The sequence below is a fragment of the Lutra lutra genome, chromosome 8 (genome assembly GCF_902655055.1).
Source record: "Lutra lutra chromosome 8, mLutLut1.2, whole genome shotgun sequence".
Classification (NCBI taxonomy): Eukaryota; Metazoa; Chordata; class Mammalia; order Carnivora; family Mustelidae; genus Lutra; species Lutra lutra.
Window position 1 is genome coordinate 88,057,580 of NC_062285.1, and position 23,972 is coordinate 88,081,551.

The 23,972-nt window shown below is 46.6% G+C and overlaps 1 protein-coding gene across 2 annotated transcripts; it reads right to left on the reverse strand.

Annotated features, from left to right (window-relative positions):
• Window positions 1-1,348: 1,348 nt before the first annotated feature.
• EMP1 (epithelial membrane protein 1) lies at window positions 1,349-22,217 on the reverse strand. Of its 2 annotated transcripts, XM_047741732.1 has the most exons (5): window positions 22,026-22,217; window positions 6,974-7,087; window positions 4,640-4,736; window positions 4,386-4,526; window positions 1,349-3,630 (listed from the first exon to the last, which is right to left on the reverse strand). In XM_047741732.1, exons 2-5 carry the CDS (start codon window positions 7,049-7,051, stop codon window positions 3,464-3,466), a joined length of 483 nt encoding a protein of 160 aa, XP_047597688.1. In that variant the 5' UTR covers window positions 7,052-7,087; window positions 22,026-22,217; the 3' UTR covers window positions 1,349-3,463. The 2 variants fall into 2 exon arrangements, with proteins under 2 accessions (XP_047597688.1, XP_047597689.1); XM_047741733.1 differs by lacking the exon at window positions 22,026-22,217 and having other exon boundaries at window positions 6,974-7,106.
• Window positions 22,218-23,972: the final 1,755 nt, after the last annotated feature.

The window sequence follows — 23,972 nt, forward strand, 5'->3', positions numbered from 1 at the left end:
TCATGTTGGCAGGCTCTGGTGACCAGACATGTGGCCAAACATTATTCTGGATGTTTCTGTGAGGGTGTTTTGGATGAGATTAACATTTAGATCAGTGGACTTGGAGTAAAGCACTTTGGCCTCTATGTGTGTGGGCTTCATTCAATCAGTTGAGTAAAACAAAAGAGTGACCACCTCCTCCTCGTAAACAAGGGACAATTCTGCCAGCAGACATTCTTTGGACTTGAATGGCAGCAATGGCTCTTCCCTGGGTCCCGGCCTGCCAGCCCTATCCTTCCAGAAGATTTTGAACTTGTCTGCCTCCATAATTATGTGAGCCAATTTTTAAAAAGTAAATGTCTTTCTGTATATAATTTACACCTCCTAATGGTTGTGTTTCTGTGGAGAATTCTAAGTAATACACCCTCGTTCACTATCCAGGTCTTTGAGATAGAAGATTTCATCCTGGCAGAGGAGAGTTGTTGGAGAGTCTGATTAAAGATCTATAGAAGGAAAGAAAGAAAGGATCCTCTGGAGGTCTGATCCACTACCAGGCAAATGACATGGGAGAATGAATCCCAGGAAGAACTAAAGGAGAGAAGTAGCTTTTTGTGATAGTATGCCAGAAACGATCTAAGGAATTACATAGGTCTCTGAGAGGGTATCAATAATCAATACAATTTGATTAATTGACATTAAAATATGTTAAAGTTTTATTCTCAGGTTCCGTTGTGTATTTTTTGTGTATTACTCTGTGCAGTTATTTCATCCAAAACCACAGGGGTCTGACATAGCACCAAACCACATTAAAACCATTTGTATGATATTAGTGTTGACATAGTGCTAGGGTATACAGTGTCTACTCTGCTTTTCTATTGTTAATTCCAGTCCTTATTGCTCACAGAAAGCATTAAAGTTTTCCTTTTCTCATCTGTCCCATAGAGATATGCCCAGTTTATGCAATGAATGGGTTTTTGCAAAGGTATGTATGTGATGCATACCTTTGTAAATTGCTTTATATTTTGAAGACACATTAGAGGAATGGGCTATTTCAAAGAAACTTTTCAAGTATCTCATTTCTTAATGTCATAAGTCATGCTGATTCAAGACCATGACATCTCCCTGATGTAGCTTATGAAGTTCTATTTTTTGCTTTAGAGGTTTAATTAATGTTAAGATAAAACTATACCTAATAACATTCATTTGCCTGAGTTTTTGTAGAATGCCTAATGTATTACCAGAAAGTAGTTTAATGTCTCAAATAAACGCCAAGTTGTTCAAATCGCACTGATCGACAACTTCGTTAAGTATAAATGTCACTATTATCCCTACTGTCCTGCATTTTTTTAGGAAGAAAACATTCACACGGTGAAGGGAATCAGAATCTACTTTTATGTCCCTAGAGTTATAAACATTTGTATCAAAATATTTACATTTATAGTATATGAAATATCAATCTATTAAAGGAGAAGCCAGATACAGTACTAGAACAACCCACCAATGTAATGCAAATTACATGAGACATAAATGTCACAGAAATAAAGTAAAAGACAAGGGAATACATGGTTCACTCCAGTCATAGTTTGACTTTTCAACATAATGTGAGTATCTCTTTTGAGTATATCTGATATGTAAGTATGCTTCTGCACATAAGACAGCCTTCTATAATCATGTGATAATTAAATCATATTAAAAAGTTCATCATTCCACAGTTCTTGCTTGCCATCTCTCTACCCCCAGCCTGTGTAATCTGGTGGCCTGTCCTCAATATTCCCTTAACCAGAATGAACATAGAGCAATATATTTAGTCATAGTCCTTTTACATAAATACCAGCAATCATGGCATGACAACTCCCCAGAAAGGAAAAGTGTGTAAGAAATGGGATAAGAAGAGAGCTGGGAGAAGGAAAAGTAAGCAAGATGTCTCACATTCCCCCTGGGGTAGATCTTCTCTGGTAATAAAGGAAGTATCTTCCCAAAATGACCCCTTTAGACAGAATCTGAGATGGCTTGAAATAGCTGCTCCAGGCCAGAGCAATGCTGCTTCCCCAGGAATAACATACATCTACTAAGTCCTATATAGAAATGCTCCTATGGCAACACACAGCCCAATTGCCAACTGACTGGGAACCACAGGAGTTTTTGCTTTTTATTTTTTCTCTTAAAGAAAATATGTGTCTATCACCTATGTTTTTATTTGTCTCATGGGAATTTTCCAATTTTCCTGGGAATGCAGGCACTCTGTTCTAATCATGACTGAAATCTAGTATGCTTAATACTTTACAATTATATAGCACCTTTCCCCCAAGGATCTATTTGGTTTTGGTTTGTGTGTGTTTTACTAAGCTTCCAGAATTGCCCTGCCTCACTTGCAGGATAGACAGGGCCTCTGAAAGGCAATGGCTCCAGCCCATGTCAGAGAGAGAGCTACCACTGAGACTAGGAGTTCTGATCCCCAATGCAGATAATTTTTTTTTTTTTTTTTTAGGAAAAACGTCCTCCAAAGTTATAATTTAGAGGGAGAGTAATAAATCATGTTACAAGAAGTCATGTCCATCTCTCTCCCAGTATGTGCTTAAAAGAAACACTGATCGCATGAACAGGGGATCCTAAAAACAACCCTACTGTAGCACTGTCACGAGACTGCCCCTTGGTCTCATCATTTGTGTGGTGCTTTCACCACAGAACTGGTCATGAGTGGCTACAGAAATGCCAAAAGAGCTGCTTTGGCTTTAAGCAAGAGGTCTAGCAAAGTCCACAACAGGAGTTCTCTGTGAGGGACAACTGCGTGAGGTCCAGTCTGGGGTCTGACCAGCCCCCAGGCTTTCCCCTGGGATCCTCTTTCTTGGTTTAACTCACCCACCAATTTGGCCTTAGGACTTTATGTCTTTCTCCCATTTCATCACAAATACCACTGAGTTCCACAGAGTTAAATATCTGTTCTAAAGAGGGCTAATGGCTCACAGGCCAAAGTCCCCTCCTACAGGCCCTTCAGACTGGAATGTGATGTTCTGCTTTGGGTCAGAAAGGCGGGATGGCTTCCAGGCTTGGCACAATCAACACAAAAACAAGATCTGTGCTTGCTGGAACTTGTACCGCTATTTTAACTTGATGCAATAGGTCTGAGGACCGCAGTGCGAGACCCAGAGTTCAGCCTCAGGAGTGGAGCCAGTGGTGCGGCAGCTGGTGGGTTCCCAGGCAGTGTGTGTAACTAAGAACAGCTGGAGGCCGAGTCTGGTGGCTGGAGAGAGGCTCTCCAGCTGAGAGAGTAGCAGAGAGTAGCCAACTACTCCCTCCCTAGGGCAGGAGCTCCATGGTAGAGAACCTTCCCAGAAATGGTTTGGATTTCCAGCCTCTCCCACCCTCCTTCCCCTCCCCACCCCCCCTTGGGTTTTCCTGCGTGGTATCTTCCACTTCCCTCCCAGATTCAATGGCTTCCTTCTCCCCACCCCCTGCCCCAGGATCCCCATGAACTCCTTTGGCCTTATTTCTTTCTCAGGACTAGATAGAGCACGCCAATGATGAAGCTAAAGCAGAAGCAGATCCAGGTCAGGATGAAGGAGTAGCCATGGTGACTTTTGGAGTAGTTGGTCCCATAACCACTGGCATAATGATGAGTATAGACGGACACTCCAACCATAATACACAACCCTACAAGGGGAAAAAAAAAAGACCTCATTTTTTGTTTTTGTTTTTTTTTCTATTAAAACCAAGAAAAAAATTGTGTAACTTTTAAAAGATTCAATTTCCCTCATAGTAAAAGGAAATTTTACTGGGAAAATAAAATCTGACTGTTTAGCCCCATAGGATAGTTCTATTCATTGGCCTTGAACCAACCTTGATGGTTGTGTTGATAAAACCTGAGGTGTTTGGGCTCCCATACCCACACCGGTTTGTGTAGCTACAAGTGCAAAGTAAAACAGAGAACTTCACATCCACCACCTGGCTTTTCCTTCTAGACCCCAGCCTATGTAGGCGGGCTGCCCAGGGTGTAAAACGACACAACCTTTCACCCAGTTATGGGTGTTGGGGAAGACCAACAGAAGGATGAGAACAGGAACTCGGGCGTGCACTATGGCAGTGGCTTTGTCTAAGGACACCCACCTCCCTGCCCTCAAGAGTCTCCTGTACAAGGGCATGCAATGGGCCCGGCCACTCGGTCGCCCGGCCACTTGGTCACCCCACCCCCACCCCCGGGAACATTAGGTTTAAATAGGGCAGCATGTTTAAAGCACAGGACAGTACTAATTCCAAGCTCCAGCAGAGGTTCTCAAAAAGAGAACAAACAAGCAGAGGAGAAAATTGTCCAATGCAGCTTCACTGAGCCAGGTGCTCCTCTGTCCAAAGTGCCAGGATTGCCCACGGTAAGGCCGCCATACACAGGAGCCCGCCCCTAGGATACTCACAGCACACCAGCATGGTGGCCCCAGAAAGGAAGAAGCGGTTTCCCTTCTCCATGGTGAAGAGCTGGAACACAAAGACCACGAGGGAGATGACGGAGAAGATGATGGAGAGGATCATGAAGGCCTGCACCGCCTTGAGGGCATCTGTGGACACAGGAAGAGGAGAAGAAGGGTATTAGGCTAAGTGGTCCCCGGCAGGGTGCATGTTTCCCTGACCACCCGAATGTCAGTACTGAACACAGTCCCCTAAGACATACCTTCGCTGGCATATGACAGCACATAATCACAGCCACCAATGGTACAGTTTTTCCAAAGACCAACTGATCCTTGTCTATCATCGGAAACCACCCAGACCTGAAACCAAAAGGAAACAAGCAATGGTTGAAAAGTTGACCCTTTGCTTTGAAAGGAAAAGAAATAGCAACTCAGATTTGGGTCAGGATCGAATCTTCAGCAACACCCCACATTGAGCCTCAAGTAAGGCTAAGCACCCCCACCTCTTTGTGGAAATGAGGTCTGACAAAAACAGAAGCCACAGAGGTCCCAAGAGAAAAGGTGGAAGATTGTGTGACTGAAGAAAAATCACACAGTTTCTCTGGGCTTCACATTCCTCCTTACTTAACAACAACAAAAAGGAAGTAATTAAACCGTAGTGGTTTAAAATTCTGAGGTTCTAAAAAGCAGAAACACAGAATGAGCAATTGGTGTTAAGTATGTACCATCCATTCGCTCTCTCAAGACCGTTTTAGGGGCACCTGGGTGGCCCAGTTGGTTAAGCGTCAGCCTTCCGCTCAGGTCATGATCTAGGGGTCCTGGGATCCAGCCCCACAGGGGGCTCTCTGCTCAGCGGGGAGTCTGCTCCTCTCTCTCCTTCTGCCCCTCCCCCCTGTTCATGCTCACTCTCTCTGTCTCTCTCTCTCTCAAATAAATAAATAAAATCTTTTTAAAAAGACCGTTTCATGTAACAGCCTAAGGGGGTTAGAAAAAAAGAAGAAGGAAAAAACCGCTCAACTGGAGGCAACTAGGAAATGTGGACAACGAAGGAAACAGCAATGAGTCTTGGTGTCAAGAAGCCATTTCCATCTCGGGGCGCCTGGGTGGCTCAGTGGGTTAAAGCCTCTGCCTTCGGCTCAGGTCATGATCCCAGGGTCCTGGGATGGAGCCCCGCATCAGGCTCTCTGCTCAGCAGGGAGCCTGCTTCCCCCTCTCTCTCTGCCTGCCTCTCTGCCTCCTTGTGATCTCTGTCAAATAAATAAATAAAATCTTAAAAAAAAAAAAAGCCACTTCCATCTAAACGGAAGGACGTGGGGCCCCTGAAAGTAGAAGAGTGACCAACATGTATTCCCCAAGGCTTGCTGTGATGCCAATGTCCCTTCCCACCCTGCCCAACAAAAATACTTACTCTTCTGGAAGACAAGCACCCAGAACACCCGTTAGAATGAGCACTGCTGGAAGGACAGGGCCCAGGATGTGTGATCACCTGCTCTTGATTCAATAAACAATGGTATGCCAAGCCCAGTACTAGGGGCTGATAATTCAGATACTCAGCCCTCTGGGAACCACTGATGCAGTGTGAAGTCACTGACCAGGCTTGTTACCCTGAGAGCCCTGAGGGTTGGGGCACCGAATGGCTGACCTGCACTCTGGAGGAGGGCTCACGGGCAGCCTTGCTCGTGCTGACCACATCCACCAACGGTAGCAAAACTCTTTTATCTGAACTTCAAAACCCATTTGTCCTGTAGCTGTAACAGGGACGCAAACAGATTCCGGAGCCACCGTTTGCCGCCCTATGATGGGTGGCCTTGATTTTTACGGGCCAGGATCGGTCTTGTCTCTTTCCGAGAAAAGCACAATAAAAGCCACTCTGATGCTACAAACGGCCGCTAGAGGTCAGAGCAGCCCAAGCTTCAGAGAAAAATATTTTTGCATTGTTTTGCTAGAGTGAGTGAATTCCGTGGAACCAGGTTAATCTGGCACAATTCCACCTTCACATGCTCCTATCGGCTCAGAATTCGAGCGTGTCGGTCTGGCAACCAAAGCTTCTCGTCGTCCCTCTCCCCTCCATCCTTCTAATCAGGGTTCCCAGAAGGAAAGGAAGCTCTGCTCTCGCGCCGGGGGAGGGTGGTGGGGTGGTGCTGACCACCGTTGGCCAGAACAAAGCCTCTCCCTCTCACCGAGGCATACTGGCTAGCACCCCTGCTTGGAACGCACCCCTCCGCTCCTTCCGCGACTCATGCTCCGCCAAGAAACCCGCCCATCTACCCATCCCCCCTCAGCTCCACCTCGGAGAAGGTTCTGCCAGAGACTAAAGAAGCCTCATTTTCTTCTCCAGCCCCTTGCCACCTCCAGCCCTGGCGGGATCCCTTTGGTAGACACCGGCTTTTCTCCTCCTGCTATTTCATTGTTTGAAGTGCCAGCGGGTGTTGGGGTTCTTTTTTTGGTTTTTGGTTTTGGGTTTTTTTTTTCCCCACGACTAAACTGCATATTCCCCGAGGGGCAGGGATTGTGGCTCAAACTTCTTTTATAGTAACTTATGTAAATATTCAGATAACTTCTGGGTGAATGAATGAACAGAAGAACGTATTACTCACGTTGGCAATGGTGCCGACAAATAACATGATGCAAGTGGCGATGTGGACCACAAAGATACCAGCCAGTAATACCAACATCTTGGCTTCTTGATGCCTCGAAGAGCAACGAGAGTTCTGAAAAGAAAAAAGATGGGGGGGGGGGGGGAATGGGGGGCGAGGTTACTGTCAGATTCAATCAGACCATTCAGCGTTCCCACACGTGTGGACTGTCTGCTAAAATTACGAGGAGCTGTAATAAAAACCATCACAATTTCATTATAAATTCCTGAAAACATGTTGTTAACCTAGTTTCCTAAATTCCTATTCGTCGATTTGCATATACCTAAATATAAACATGATTCTGCTTCTCAAATATCTATATACTCGCCTCTCTAATAAAGCCTGTTTCTAGAAAAAAAAAACACTTTATCACCGTTTATTTTGTTTGTGTTTTAAGAACCAAAATAAGACTTTGATTTTTTTTTTTTTAAAGGCCTTTTCACAGCTATCCTTTCCAAGTCTCTGTGCAACGATGTCATATAAATTTCCGTTTTCCACTAGGGAAGTGTCCATGGCTCTATCAAACTGTTCGCCCAGAGATATTAATAGAAGTGGATCCCTTCTGCCCAACAGCCGCTTTTACTCGACGCCCATGGGCTGAATAGGCTACTAATTTGCTCCCGGGTGAGATACAAAATGTAAAAGCCACAACTTCTGTTATTATAATGCTGCTTGGCAGTCAATAATTATAACAACCTAATTACAGTGTAATGGTCTGATCACCTACTGACTGAATATTTCAGGTTTTTATTGTTGTACCTGAGCCTTTGGGCTGCATCTGCCTCATAGTATGGACTCTGCTATTGGTCTAGGGCATGATGCTGTATTTCCTTTGATGCAGTATGTCGGTTCTGGGGCTTTAGAAGTATGCAGACGGAAACATCACTAAATGAGCCTTCTATTTGTGCGTGACATTGACACACCATTCAACCCTGCAGGACGCGGTGGGGAAGATGGGCAAATGCACAGATCACATGGTGGGAGGATTGGGAACGAATACAGATTAAAAATGGGCATAGGTAAACCACACTGTTCAGCCATCATCTCAGCAGAGGAGAAGGGAGCCCATTGATCATACAAGAAATCATAGAGAACGGAGTTCATTGATCATAAAGAAAGTGTGAAGGATGCACATGGGAGTGGGTATTCTGATTTATGTAGCTGCAGAGGGAGGGCTCCATTCTCATGCTCAAGATAGCTACGATGCAATGCAGTCTCAAGGGACTTCAAAAGGAAAGAGCTAGAGGTTATTCACACCAGGGTGGATGTGTGGATGTCCCCACCTAGGGAGGAGATGGCTGGACACATCCTGCAATTGTCCCCCTTCTCTCTCACACTCTACCTAATTTAATTGAAGCTTTGAGCTGCTCGAGCTACTTTCCTATTGTCCCCGGTACTTAGTGGCCAGCACTGATGCTATGGTCTCAACACTTCAAGTGCCTTTTATCTCCTCTCACTTTCCACATCAGGTACTCAAAATCTAGAATGTTCTTTTAAAAAAAAAAAATCTAGTGGCGCCTGGGTGGCTCAGTGGGTTAAGCCTCTGCCTTTGGCTCAGGTCATGATCTCAGGGTCTTCGGATCGAGCCCTGCATCAGGCTCTCTGCTCAGCGGAGAGACTGCTTTCCTCTCCCCTTCTGCCTGCCTCTCTGCCTACTTGTGATCTCTCTCTCTCTCTCTCTCTCTCTCTCTCTCTCTCTGTGTTAAATAAATAAATAAAATCTTCAAAAAAATTATCTAGAGTGTTCTAATGTACACAAAGGGGCCTTGCTCTTTACAGGTCAGGAATAACAGGCACACTGCGGCTTCCACCATCCATCCCAACCTGCTCCAACAACCCCTGCCTTCTTTCCCAGTCCCAGCGTTTCCCTCCAACCCAGGCTGCTTTGTAGGGATTTGTCCAATTTCACTGTGAATGACAAAAATCATGGAGTTTATCCTGCTGCCTCAGGAGAGAGCTTGGAGATTTCATGCCTGCTGTGAATAATCTCCCCACACATTCAAATTCATTTTTGTTTTCCGAGGGTTCACGCATACCTCCACAATTTTCTGCTTGACTTTAATGCACTGGGAAAAGAGGTTTATGAATTGAACAGGTTGAGTTAGAATCACCTAGTCATGTCCTTCTGTTCTCCGTGTCCTCCTATATAAAAAGGGGGCCATAATGCCCATCACATAGGAAAATAAGAGGGTTATGAACCCTGTTTATGAAACTGGAAATGTCCACCACATGGCAGGTACTAATGTGGCTGCTTTGGCTGTGGTTATCAGCATTACTATTAGTATCCCGTGAAACTAAGAGTAGCTGTTACCAACATAGCAAGTCAGTTAGTCACCGGGCTACCTCATGTTAAGTACAAGTAGTGGGATATCTGCTGTGTACTTCACCGGGCAGTGTATATAAACCATTTTGGATCTCCTACAAATTGCCATTATGCCTAATACCTGCCCCGTGACTGAGGAGACTTCTAAGAACACACCCTTGGGAATGAGAAGGAGAAAGCTCACTCTTTTCATCCCTGTCCTGGCTGTCTTCCCGGCACCCTCAACATTCACACCATCACTAGATCCTGATCCTGCCCTTCCTGGGGAAAGGAAGAGGCTGACTGTAGGGAGTTACAAATATTGCATAACAAGTCATATGTTTAATCCAACTTGGGCTCTATAAATGTGGTTTTTATTCCTTTGGCTTCTAACTGACAAACATCCTCCTAACAGAGGGAAGTGATTGAGGGGCCCAGAATAGAATACAATACGCAAAGTGAGGCCTTTTAAATGAGGTGAGGAAAATGCTGTGAGTTCCCTGCCTTACCTGCTGCTGGGAATTCAGCATCACTTTCTGTCTCCTTGGGTTGCTATGTAACCCTGCAGAGGAAGTCTCACATTGCTTTTGTCCCTTCTCACCCTCTCCATTTTGATGACTTGATCATTATTGCCTTCCACACACCATCTTCCTACTGGACCTCACTTTGGGCCATCCATGGCACCCCCTGCCTCTGGATCTCACTCTTGACCTAGAGGGTAATGGCCTTAGGAATGAGAGGTCCTATAGTGCCCTGCTGTGTGGTGTCCCCTGTTTTTCAGGGCCTGGCGCTTCCCCATGTGTATTGCTATTATGTCCTGGCCACTTATCCTTCCAACCAGTTGTCTGCAGAGGCTCTCTTTGCCTGACATGAGCAGTGTTTGGTCCCTGGCCTGAACATGGTGCATTTTAACTAAGTGTGCTCCGGTCTGCTTATGAAATGAGACCCACTGCCACTGCCGCAGGAACCAAGGCGGGATCTCACTCCTGATCTAAGCCAAAGCCCCACCCGATCATTATTTCCCTGCCTGGGGCAGGCTGGAGGAGTGGGTGAGGTTATCAAGCAAAAAAATTGACTCTCTTTCATCTCAGATTCCTGTGATTGGGACACATCTGTCCACCAAGGAAAGGAGCAGAATGTCTTCGATTAGCTGGAGCTCTTAGTGTACAGAACGCATAATTCCCTCTGACTTTGGCTGCTGCATCCCACTAGAAGTAGGGGCTGTTTAACTGGAGTTAGCTCATAATGCATCTACTTTCTTCATCTTTTCACTGCCCCTCATTTGTCAGGTTCCATTAGTGTCATCCATTGTCAGCTTAGACGGGCTTCCATTGTTTTCAGTGGCCCCCCAACACATCTGGAAACAGAACAAACTATTTTCTTCAATTTCTTACCTGGATTATTCCCCGTTATCCAGTCCCTATGCTAGAGAGCCCCCAGCAGAGAAACCCTCAGCCAAAGGTAGGGTAGAAGGGCAAATCTTGATATCCTTACAGACAAACCATGAGAGCCACCCAGTGGGTGAATGTCTGGAGATCTATCCAATAGCAGAGCATAATGGGAATAATAACAGAAGGTCGGGGGCTCTTGAAACTTCCACCCACCCACTACTTGCAGTGTAGCTTGCAGGGAGACTGATTCCTTACCCTGGTGTGTATCTTGTGTCATAAAAAAGCACTGAAAAGAGACCGTTTCTGAACATCCATATCACTGGAGGTATTGGCTGCTACAACTTTCTTTCTTGGCAATTTGTTTCATTAAAACAGGAACTGGCTTCTTCCTCACATCGCTCTAAAATGTTCTGGAGAGCACCCTCCAGTGGAAAGCAAACCCTTAGTCCCAGCTGGGCAGCTCACACCGGAGAGTACAAAATAACAGCATTGCAATCCTGGACAATTAGGTGCCATGCCTGCCCCTCAGAGCATTTGGTGCACTGGGCAGTCCCAAAGTTTGTCAGCTGGTTGCTGGGAACTCCCATAACATTACCTTAACTCTCAGACCCAAGCCCACAGAGCTAGGCCAATCACAGTGTTCTCAAAGGATAGGACATCCACTGACTGTTCTATGTGAGGTGCCAGGAACACATTTCTCCACCCATCACTGTAAGCAGAGTAGGATTTCTGGGGACTGGGGTACTCAGGGCTATCATGGCATTGAGTGCAAAGCTGAGAAAAGTATGGGAAGCATGAATGTTGACTCTAGAGAGAAGTTGAGTGTTAAGAGAAAAGGAAGTTAGAGATTTAGAGCCACACATCAGCTCTCTAATATCCCTTTTCTGTTGTTCTTTCTTCCAAACGTGCAGGCCAGCCAGTTTCCTTCCACCACCACCATCTTTTTCTGTTGACCATTCTTCCCCTTTTCTTCTCCACTGCCCAGCCCACAGAGGAGCTGCAGTCTCTTTAAGCTCCTAGTCCTGATGCAAACCTCACAACCACTAACTATTCTAGATTTGGATTAAGTTCTTTGCCAAAAGAAAATTATTACAGTTAGTGGAAATGACCTTGAGAATTACAACTGCTGGTGATTGGAGGAATAAATGACTAATTAATGTGGGGGGGGGGTTGGGGAGATGACTGTCCTCTCCAGTTGTCTCCATTCACTTAAATCTTTATTGGTTTCTTGCCTTCCTCTTATGCCTCCCTACTCCCCTAAAATATGAAAGAATCAAAGGAACATAGCGCTGAGACTACTTTGCATTGCCTCTTTGCCTTTGCTTTTAGGGTGCTCTGGCCACGAGAAATCAATCAGGCCCCTGTGAACACCTTTCCTTTTCTGATGAGTACCTAATACTGCAGAGACTTTGAGGATAATTGACTTCTAAAGACGCAGTAGGGGAGTTTAGATATTTGTAATTTGGATCCATGGTTATTAAGCTAGGGTCAGATAACTTCTTCCTGCTATGGAGTATGTGTATTTATTCAACCCCTGGCCTCAGAGTCTGGGGGAAACAGTTCTTTAAGGGTGGTCTAAGTCACAGTAATTGGGAACAATACAACAGAACAGAACAATCAAAAACCCACTTCTCCAGCAAAGGAAGTGGTGGAAATCCTGGGCTTGACTCACTGAAGAACTAGCCTGAACCTGGGCGTGTAACATAATCAGAAACGGGGGTGGAGGGTGGGGAGGGCAGGGGCTGCATGAGCAGAGGGGAGTCTTGCAGAGCTCAAATGTCCATGAATCATTTGCGAGTGGGTGAGATTCTCCCAGACAAAGGCACGGTGGAGGCATCTTCTACCAGATGGTGCAAGAATGCTTTCTGAGAGCATGTGAATCGGCTGGCTAGCTAGAAGATGGTTTAGTCATTTTCCTGACCGCCTTGGATAACCCCGTCTTCTCTGGGGAGAAGACAGTAATAATGGTCAGCTGCCAAATCCCCCATCTCTCCTTCCTCTCATCCCAATTTTATTGCCCAAAGCAATTCAGGTCATGAGTTCTTCCTCCATTATTTACCCCGCATCTATTCCTTACTTCCTGCTCATGTTGTCCTTGCCCCGTTCAGATCCTAGCCGGCACCACAGCGTCAGCCCCTGGCATGATGCTCCTTCCGAGCTCCTCCCTCTCTGACATATCCCCCGCATCACTGCATTATCCGACCTTATTACTCCTCTGCTCAAAATCCTCCAAACACCTCACCACCCCTCCCACTCATCACTGAGAAAGAGGCTCCAAACACCTTACTCTGGTCCTGAAAATCCTCAGAATATGGTTTCCAAAGAAAAAGCCCTGTTTTTAAAATGCCCTTCTTCCAGGAACTACCTATCGAACATTTTTCAAAAAAGCTCAAATCCTGCCTCCTCTAGGAAGCCTTCCCAACCTACACAGTTCAGAAGTACTCATTTTCCCCACCACGCTATAGTCCTTACATAGCCTTTTATTAAAATCCCTAGTGGCAGCCTGTCTGGTAACAGAATTACTTACAGAATTATTTGGCTCCCCATCTCCTAAAGTTCTACGTTTCTGAAGGAAGAGTCTTATCTACAAGGTAAACTTCCATTCAGTGAGCAAATAAACGTTATTAGGAAGGCAATTTTTTTTCTTACATACATGAACTTTAGTCCTTTGTAATTTTTAGAAATCACTTATACACTACTATAGCTATGTATTGAGCATCTTATCACATGCAAATTCTGTGTTACATATTGCTATATAAATATCTTTGTAAACATATGAATTTCCTGAGTAACTTTGACATTTGAATATGCAAGGGTATATATGTGTTTGGTGCCTTTTATTTAAGAGGAAATAAGTAGATACAAAGAAAATATCTTACATTTCTAAACACTAATTTGTCCACGGGTTTAGCTTTTCTCTTTAAGTTATAGAATCTCTGGACTGAGAAGAGGGGCCTTAAAATTCCTCCCCAATATATGAACCTCAACTACAAACCTAAATCACAGAACTATCTGAGCCATGCTTAAACTCCTCCTGTGACAGGGAGCTCACTACTTGCCAAGACGCTCCCATTAGGAAGTCCTCCTGACAACACCTCAGAATCTGCTCTTGGCAACTACGACCCCTGATCTTAGTTCTATCTTCAGACCTCTTCTAGAACGGCCACCTTTGTAGCAGAGCTCTCAGGCTACCAGAGAACTAGCCAAAGGACACCACCTAAGATCCCCAAAACTCAATCACGTCACAACACAGTCCTCATTTTATTCAACTGTAAACATGATTCTGTGTTTTCATTGATTTATGTTTTCCCAATTAGGAAATCTCCATCTCTTTCTGGAAACTGCAAACCTTGAAGAAAGCTGCCTCACGCCCTCTGACCAACGATGTGTGTTTCCTGCAAGGCACAGAGAAGATGGAAGACAAAGCTGCCCCTGGTCACATGATCTCCGGGAGTCAGCCCCCATCTCTGTGTCGACTCCCCAGCCAGACGGCCAGTGGCTGCCACTTCTCCTTTCTACCCTCTACGCACCAGTATCATTCTGCTTTGGTCAGTTTGTTTTGATGTGTTTGTGTCCCATGGAGGATGATTTGGGTTGGCAAAGTGGACGTCCATTTAACACAAAAGCAGAAAAGGAAACACTCTCTTTTGGGAGCAGTCAGAGAGGATGTATCCGGAGGAGGAAAAGGCTGGGATTAAAAGCAGGTTGAGTGGATGAGACCTTGGATGAGCTCTTCTGGCCATTGTTATTGTTGTTTTATGTCAGGCGTACTTTCCATTCTAAATATTGTTTTTACGTAGGGGTGGGAGAGGGGAATGTTAATTTCTCCGTGGGAAACACGGGGAGAGAAAGGATCCCAAAGGACCGTTTCCTCTGCCTCTGGATATCTGATGTTTGGTGTGGAAGGAAAGAATTTCAGGTTGTCCCTCAATATACCCACGTTATTCTGGGGCCTGATGTTTTCACGTTCAAGGCAGGTTGTATGACCAGGAGAAACATCAGGAATCGATCCACAAAAGTAACTACATGCTCTGTTTTCATGGTCTTGGGGGGAAAGGGAGTTCCATTTCCCAAATGTGGTCTGGCCATAATAAGTGAGGGTTCTTATAGAAAGAGTAGGGTGTGTCTGACACTGGTGTAAAGGGGCACAGACTCTTGCATAGTTAGGGATGAAGAACCAGGGGACGGGGTGGGGTAGCAAGCATGCTATTAAAAAAAAAAAAAAGGAAGGAAGGAAGGAAGGAAGGGAGGATGGAAGGAGGGAGGGAGGAAGGGGGGAGAAAGAATAGAAAAGAGAAGAGAAGAGAAGAAAAAAGAGAAGAGGGAGGAAGGGAAGGAGGGGAGCACCTATTAGACAAAATCTCAAACAAACTTTGCCTCTGAATAACTGCTGACTCTGGGAAAATCCCTCTACCTCCAGCTGGTGGTTTCTACAGAGATAGGAGTATACAGTGGTAGAGCATGGGTTCCGGGTTCAAATCCCGATGCCACAACTTCTTCTTCTTTTTTTTTTTTTTTTTTTTTTTAAAGTTTCAGTGTTGTTGAGGTATACTGGACATATTAAAATTGCCAGATATTTAACGTGTACACTGAGGTGATTTGTTGATTGACTACGACACTTCTTAATAGACCTCAGAGGGCTAGTGTGAGGACTGGTGCCTGACGCAAAGGCTATAGGGTTGTCGGTTTTCTTTGTGGTACTTGATATACAATGAGGTTCGGGCGGCAGAGTGGGCTGTAAGCTTCTCTGGCCGAATCTGAGGACCAGCGACTGCCGAAGGCAAACGAGGAGCATGAATCTTGTTTTCGCAAACGCTCCCAAGGAGAGTAACCTCTCTCTCTCTCTCTCTCTCACTCTCATTTCCCCTTGTCCTCCTTCCCGTCAAGGACGGGGTGGATCTGGCAACATCTGCAAAAGCTCAGGCCAGCCTGGGCCGCGTTGCCGGGGCCAGCCCACGCCCCTAGACCGCAGCTGGCCGGGCCCCTGGGCGATGTCCCCCGGTGCGGACAGAAGCTGCAGCTGTCTTCTGCTTCTGACAAAAGAGGAGTGTTTTGGCGACCAGAACGTCTTCAAGGGCGGGGTTGCCCAGACGGTAACTCGGTAACTCGGGTTTGGGACGAAAATCAAGGTGTGGCCCGGGCCCCGCGGCGCTTGGGCGGGTCGCCAGTAGGTGGCGGCAACACGCCGTCCCCGGCCCAGCCTGGAGAGCCCGCAGAGCCGCGAGCGACGCCGCCTGCCCCGAGGCCGGCCAGGGCGCGGGGTGGGCCGCCGGGGGTCTCAGTCTTGGGGGGTGGGGGGGGCGCTGGGTTCTTTAGGGATCGAGACGCATCGAGGTGCTTTACTCCGATCCCTGAACAAAGGCGGAAATGCAGTTTCCCCAGAGCTCAGCCAGAATCCGAACAGAAGCCCACTCTCTCCCCCTCCAGCATCTTCTCTCTCCCGGATTCCTCGCAGGGTTCGGCAGACGTTCTAGAACTTCTTCCAGAGCTCCCCTTCGCTCTGTTCCTTCCCCCCACCGCCTCAACCCTCCACCCCCGCTCCTAGTTAATCAGAGGGTCAGCCGGGCCTCTCCAAACGGTGCGGAGGGGGGCTCCTGCTTCCTGTCCTACCGCTGAGGAGGCCCACCAGCAGAGTCAGCTCTGCGAGGCCCCCCGGAACGCCCACACCAGATCCCCACACTGCGAGCCCTGAAAGAGGCTTCCAACATTCCATCCTGCTCCCCGCCCCGCGCGCCCGGGTCCCTTCCCCACCAAAGCCACATCCGGCAAAGGGAAGCGGGAACACACCCACCAGCCCAACTCACGGTTTCTGGGGTTGAAAACCTCTCTCCAGTTCCCCAGCCCCAGCCCCCTAGGGAGGGGTCTTTGATTATTTGAATGAAGCCAAAGGACCAAGGACCTCATTTTGCTCTTAGCTCTGATCTGACCCTTCTGAAAAGAGGGAAAACGTCAGGGGTGATCGCTGCCCTGTTGGCATAAACACTCAGTGGAAATTCAAATGACACCAAGCCTGTATTGACCCATATTTGTTGCTTGACACCCCCCCCTCCCTTTGAGGGGATAAAGAACAAAATATTTGGCCCTAAGGACTGTTCTGAAACAGTGGGGGTGGGTAGTCCCCAGACAAGAAGGGAAGGAAATAAGGGGCACCTGGGTGGTTAATTTAAGTTTCCGCCTCTTAATCTCAGCTCAGGTCTTGATCTCAGGGTCCTGAGTTCAAGTCCCATGCTGGGCTCCACAGTGGGCATGAAAGAAAAGGAGGAAGGAAATTGGAATGAAATCCTCCTCACACTTCTCCCTTGCTCTTTGGCCTTCTCCCTGCTTTCTCTTTCCACTTCACTCTTTCTCCCTCTTTCTAAATCTTTCCAGTGGCACCTTTCCTCTCCCTCAACACAGAGGCCTAAGGAAATGCGGGCCTTTGCACTTGCTCCCTCCCTCTCCTCTACTCCTATTCTCACCCATCCACACCTTCACAACCACACCCTCCCACTGAGCTGCAGGCTCCCAGATAAGAGGGTGGAGTTCCTTTCCCAGGACCAGCTCTATTTCTCCCTGAACCGGGTTTGGTTACCGGTGAATCCTTTGCTGTGGTCAGTGTCTTAACAGGCTTACAGAGCCTGCCTCTTCTCACCGGAGCTAGTACCCTTGATGCTTCATTACTCAAACCTCTTCCCTGTCTTCCCAAGCTGGGTGAATGCTCATTGCTATCTGATGATAAGGCCTACGGAATCTCAGAGTGGGTAAGCAGAGGAGGCTGCCTGGACCCTCAATCTTCCCTAAAATGATCTTCAATGCAACACGATGCCTCGTTTAAATTTCTACCAATTTTTATGGATTACACCATTAGCATGAGCCTAGGGATTTCCAAAACAGGACTATAACATCTTAGAATGCTAGAATTTCAGAGCCACAAGGGGCCTTGGAGACCATCAAGTTCAGTTCCCTCAGTCAAGAAGACAGGTAACTTGCCCATGGTTCTAGGGCAGAGTCGGGCTGAGACCACAGCCCTCCAGCTCCCTGTTCAGTCACTCCACATCGGCCCCAAGATTCTTGCCCCCACTTTCAACCACTGTGCCTACGTTTTCAATTTTAAGGACCTCATTTGAACCTCATTTGAAGGACCTCATTTGAACCTCAGAGAATTCATAAACAGACTCTGGAACTACAAAAGCTGCCATATCCCTATAAAACCAAAGGCACCAAGAGCAGAGGAGTCCATTTTAGTTCCAAGGAAATGCCCATATCCAAAACAGGGAAGAAAACGCTGACCCAGAGATTTTTAAAAAGGAAGAGAGAGAACAGCAAACTTCACAAGGGCTTGTACTTTTATCTTTGTGCTTCTGTGTCAGTGGATCTCCCAGTTAAATTAAGAGAAATTATTTTTACCCAGTCAGGGCACCTGGGACTGAAGTGTTATAAGAGTGGTCTCACAACGTCTGTGTTTGGGAGGTGGGGTACTGTGAATTCAAGACAACTAATTGAAACCCTACTTGGGCTTCCTTGATTACTAAATAACAATTCGGGATCATCTAAGCAGAACCAGAAAGAGTATTGGAAAGGAGAAATTTATGGTCAGAAAGTTTCAGATCTACCCTGGCTGAAGCTGATGAGCTCTTCCCCAGGGCTGACATCCATCTTGCAAGCCAGCAATTAGTCCAGGGTTACAATGGATTGGCAACTTGTTCCTGTAGTTCTCATGACAGGTGGTAACAATGTGAAGGTGTGAGCTACAAGAACTATAAACCAAGTTATGGGATCACCGGAACAGGGCTGGGTTAGTTAGATGCCTGTGCCTCTGGTTTTGGACTCATTTAACCATGACCTCGTGGGTAGCAACTGGGTGTGTCCTTCTGAGTATGGACATCCAAGAGTCCCAAACATCTCCAAGCTTTTGTGTCAGGCATCCGGTAAGTTAAAGAAGAAACCATATTCATGTGTTTAGAAAATGAAATATCTCAGAATCCCATCATGTGGGTATAGCTGACTAGATATATAGTTTGAAAGCTTTAAAAATGCTTCCTGTTCTTTTTGAGTCTTAGGTCATAATAACCATACTGATCCAACAAGTTTTACCCATTAAATATTAATTAAGGGTTAAGTGTTTAGAGGATAAAGGGAACTGCGAAGAGCAACAACGAAAACGGAATAGAGAATTTCTGTGTTCCGAGGACTGCAGACCTAAGAACAAAGTATAGAAGTTACAGAGAAGCCAACTGGGCTGGATTTAAGATTTTCTAATAATTAGAGCTGTCCAGCAACGTGGGGCCGGGGTGGGGGGGCAGTGCGCAGCATGGAGGTGGGGAGCATGGAGGCGCACTCTGAGGTAGGAAGCCCCCCTACTCTGCATATTTTAAGGACATGCAAAATGGCCATCTGTCCAAGGTGGTGTTAAAATAGGATTTCTGCATATGGTGGGAGAATGAATGAATTGATCTTTCAAACTGAGAATCCCTCCCAAACTGAGAATTTGGTGTACAAAATTAAAGATAGAACATAACTAAATATGCCTTGTGCCCTTTTCTTTTTTTTTTTTTAAGACTTTATTATTTATTTATTTGACAGACAGAGATCACAAGCAAGCAGAGAGGCAGGCAGAGAGAGAGAGAGAGAGAGGAGGAAGCAGGCTCCCCACTGAGCAGGAAGCCCGATGTGGGGCTCCATCTCAGGACCTGAGATCATGACCTGAGCCGAAGGCAGAGGCCTTAACCCACTGAGCCACCCAGGCGCCCCTGCCTTGTGCCCTTTTCTGTGACCATTTTTCAGATCTGCTCCCCAGTCAGGCTCTGAGGAGTCTACAGAGTAGCATTTTGCTTCGTCTGAAAGCCTTCTAGGGCTCTGACTGTGCTCTCTCCATTGACCCCAGAGCATCTGGCCTAAATGAAAGGCCCCAGAGCCCCTGCCCCTCCAGACCAAGCCAAGGGGCTCTGCAACCCCAGGTGGTCTTTATGGAGCCCACTCCCACGGGCGCCCCCAGGTCTGGATGGTCGCCTGGAACTGGATGGGGATGGGCCTAAGAGGGTCCCCGGAGGGGAAGCAGGAAGAGTTGGGAAAGTCACAGTCTTCCTGGTCAGTGGAAGGGATGTGCCCTCCGCTCCCTCAGAGATGTGCCCTGTCCTCCTGGGAGGTAGCCAGCCTCCGTTCTGGGATGTAGCCTGCTCTGGGCTGGCCCTTGATGGCCTTCTGCCAACTCCCAGGACAATTTAGTGCCCTCAAACAATGTAAAATCTGGGGGGTCCTCTGACCAGGATGCCAGACCGGATGGCCTGCCGCCCTCCAGACAGCACTCCACCCCCGCCCCATTCTTCAGTCTGTGGCAGAATCCAGTGGGCCTCTGAAGGTGGGAAGGAAAAAATAACCCTCACATTTCAGGATTTTCAAAGACTTGCAGCTGAAATCCAGAAAAACTCCTGCCTCTAAGGAGCTCCCTCACTCTTTCTTTTTTTCTTTTTTTTTTTTTAAAGGTTTTATTTATTTACTTGACAGACAGAGATCACAAGTAGGCAGAGAGGCAGGCAGAGAGAGAAGAGAAAGCAGGCTCCCTGCCGAGCAGAGAGCCCGATGTGGGGCTCGATCCCAGGACCCTGAGATCATGACCTGAGCGGAAGGCAGAGGCTTTAACCCACTGAGCCACCCAGGTGCCCCTCCCTCACTCTTTCTTTTTGGAGGCAGCGGGGAAAGCAGGAATTAGAACGGCATTTTCAAAATTGCCCTCAAGCTCCAGGAAATACCATTTATCATAGTGTATTTTCTCACTTCTAGAACTATAGCATAATGGGAAATGCTGCACAAAAAATGCAATTCAGGATGGTCTACACCCACAGATTTCTCAGTGTTTTCTGTCTGCTGACCGCTGAAGTATCGCCTATAGTTTAAACTTGAACAAGAACTACAAGAAGATTTGTACTAGATTCATGGAACAGCATTACTATCGACTCTAATAATGGCTTCCCTTAATCCACAGCCATGTAATCTGGAAATAACAAACATTTTAAGCAAATGTGGGAGTTCCCTGCATCTTGAAAAGTTTCCCTTGCACTTAGTTAATCATCCCCTGGAGGGCAGTTTTACGAGGCGTCTTGTCTGTGCAATGTACACGGGCTGATTACATTTAAATCTTCTCTTCCAACCAACAGCATTTCTGAAGGAAAAGCCTAATTTCGTCAGACAAGCTGAATCCTGTCATTTTCCTCGGCTTGTTTATGTAGGGAGAAAATAAAACCAGCCTCTATGTCGAAATGGGCCACACCTCAACCAAAACGCTAACCCAAAACAAAACAAAACAAAACAAAAAGCAAATAGAAATCACCCTTCCTCCTTTCTCTAGATTCACGTTATGATTAGCATGAGTGTTTGCATTTGCACAACCGCATTTTGGAAGAGTGAGAAGATAAATGGTCCAAGACAATCACTGACTTCCATGAGGAAAAATCTCACATCAACCAAAAAAATCAGTTTATTATTGCTAAGATGGCATCTTTTCACTCAGCTCTAAAATTTCTAGGGTGGAAGCACAAAGCCATTCAACTTTTTTTTTTTAAAGCAGGAACAGATGAAGTTCCCCTACCCCACCCTCTCCTCCCTGTTTCCCTCCTGCCTCTTCCCATCCTCTACATCTGGCAAGGAAAGAAGGAGCTCTGGTCTGGATTCCCCATCAGGCTGATTTGCACCAAATGAAACTCTCCCACATATTATTTGAAACACTAGTTGAAACCCCCCCCCCCCACCTCTCTGTTTTCTTTAAAAAGCCCCACCCCCTCCTCCCACCTTGAAGGGAGAAGTAAAACTGATATTTAAACAAAAGTGAATGAAAAAGCTGAAAGACCCCTTTGTCTAAGCAACAGCAAAAGTGAACTAAAAAGCACCTATCGATCCATCATCCAAAAAAGATCAGCAAACGATGGACAAGAGAGACAACTCAAACCCTGAATGCATTTGAATCAAAACGGCCAACCTGGAAAACATCTGGCAAGTCCTTTCAAAGGTATGCAGTGTTTCCTCCGTAAAGAATCCCTTATCCCGGTGTGTTCCAAAGTCCTCGCTCCCTGCTCCCAAGCAAGAAACCAGTTCCTGCAAAACGTAATCACGGCCCAGGCCCGCCGAATTCCCCGGGGCTCCCAACTCCCCATGTCAAAAGGCATTTTCCTCTGGGTATCCACTTGTAGCCAGAAGTTTCAAGAATTCAATCCAGAGGATTACAGGAAGAAAAAGCACAAGAAAAAAATTAAAAAGCAAAACTTAGATGACAAGGTCGGGAGAAGGAAAGCAGAGAAGAAAAGAGAACGTTCACTGAGCTTCCCAGCGGCGCTGGAAGGTGTCCTACCTGAGGATTCCGGGCACTGAAGCACCCTGAGTAGCAGGAGCTGGTGGCTGCCCTTGTCTGCTCTTCTGGAGGTATGTGACCGCAGTGAGGGGAGGGACCTGCTTCCCGGGGTTATAAGTTTCCAGCGCTGGTGTGCTGGGGTGTGTGATGGGCGGTTTCTTTTCACTCTGTTTTAAAGGAGTTTCTATGAATCAGTCTGACTAAAAAAAAAAAAAAAAAGATTTGTTGGTAAGTTACGCCCTGCTAGGTTGGCAGCTGGTCAAGAGAGGCTGGGAGTGAGCCATCAATTCAAAGAAGCCTGTTTAGGCTCTCTCTGACTCACACATACAGACCACAGTGGAAAAAGGAGTGACATTGCTTCAAATGAGTAATAGAAGTCACACAAATAGATTTGTTTACCGAAGCCCATTCCTCCTCACCGAAAAAGAGACTTGGTTACCATGGGCAGAGCCAAAACACAAGTTCTCTGTCCGAAGGTTCATCTGGGGAGGAGGAGACAAAGGGACACGGCCCTGCCCCCTGAAATCCTAGCTAATCATCTAAGGAGATCTCCATCCGTCCTCCCCCACCTAAGGCATCCGTGGCTGCCCACTGTCTAGTACGAGCAGATTGATTTTTTCTTTGCTTCCCCACCTTACCCCTGTGCACTCTCCTATGGGCAGCCGTAACTCGAAGCCTGGGAACCAGGAGAGCACAGACAGAGAGCTCTTGTAACCCAGCCTCTAACTGATGGAGCGCAGGCTAAACCCCAGGCTGGCCTTTAATTATACTCTGATTGAATGCCCCTAGCTCCTCACATTCGGGAGCTAGTCCCCTGCTGAAGGACTTTGCTCTCTGATCTCCATGTAATAATCATCTGGACCTTGCTCCATAGTTGAGCTCCAGCAGGAGGGGCCCTGGAAGTCACCTAACCCCACAGCCCCGGCAGTAGTCCCTGGAGATGAGAGCTCAGATGCTGGTCAAGCCCACTCTCCACTTACTGGCTATGTGGCTGTGGACAAACGGACCTCCCGAGGCCAGTCTCCTTGTGCATCCAATGGGGGCAGAAGGTACCCATCTCATAGAGCTGTGGTTAGAAATACACGGAGATAGGGGGTCCTGGGTGGCTCAGTCGGTTAAACATCTGCCTTTGGCTCAGGTCCTGATCCCGGGGTCCTGGGATGGAGTCCTGCATGGGGCTCCCTGCTTAGCTGGGAGTGAGGCATCGTCAATTAGCAGAGGCAGCTTGGATCCTAGTCTGCCACATTCATTCAACTGTTTCTGTTCTCTGCTGCATAGGGACGACCTATTTTAATTCAAATTATTCTTCTGCAGTTATGCATTTATTCAACCAACACACCTGCACGTTGCATGAGGCCCAGTTCAGAGCACTGGGTCACAGATGTGAACAAGATCCCTGTCCTCTTGGAACTTCTTCTCCATAATTGAGGGTGGGCTGTGGCTATTCACCAAAATTTTGATAAAATTGGATGGTAAAATTGCAGGTGAATTTCAGTCTCCTCTGGGTCACATTTCTACATTTTCCAAATCTTCTGCAATGAACCTACATTACTTTGGTTTTTAGGAAAAATATTTTAAAGTGGAAAGGAGAGAATATTTTCTGAAGTGGATGCTGGGAAAACATCACACACGCATGTACACACACGTCACACACACACCCCGATTTGATACCACATCTTCCCAAGTCCTGGAGAACTGAAGTCTATCCCTGGAAGGCTGAGACAGTGTAGGTTTTTCATTAAAAACTTAAAAAAAAAAAAATTGATTTGACACAAGATTGCATCAGTTTCTCATATCTTTCCTCACCTCCTCCTCCCCCATCACTCATTTGATAATAAAAGTGCCTGTTTGAGAAAAGCCACTCCCAGGAGTGGGTTAGGAGGCCCTGTGATCTCTGAGTAGCCTAACCCTCAGGGAGGGGAGGACGGTGAGGCCCAGGACCCTCGC

What these genes read in the sequence shown, in the direction of transcription:
- EMP1 (XM_047741732.1), bottom strand. Translation starts at nt 7,051, where the DNA reads ATGTTGGTATTACTGGCTGGTATCTTTGTGGTCCACATCGCCACTTGC. An exon ending in TTGTCGGCACCATTGCCAAC is followed by an intron (nt 4,737 to 6,973) that starts GTGAGTAATACG and finishes TTTTGGTTTCAG; the next exon opens with GTCTGGGTGGTTTCCGATGA. An exon ending in GCTGTCATATGCCAGCGAAG is followed by an intron (nt 4,527 to 4,639) that starts GTATGTCTTAGG and finishes CTGTGTCCACAG; the next exon opens with ATGCCCTCAAGGCGGTGCAG.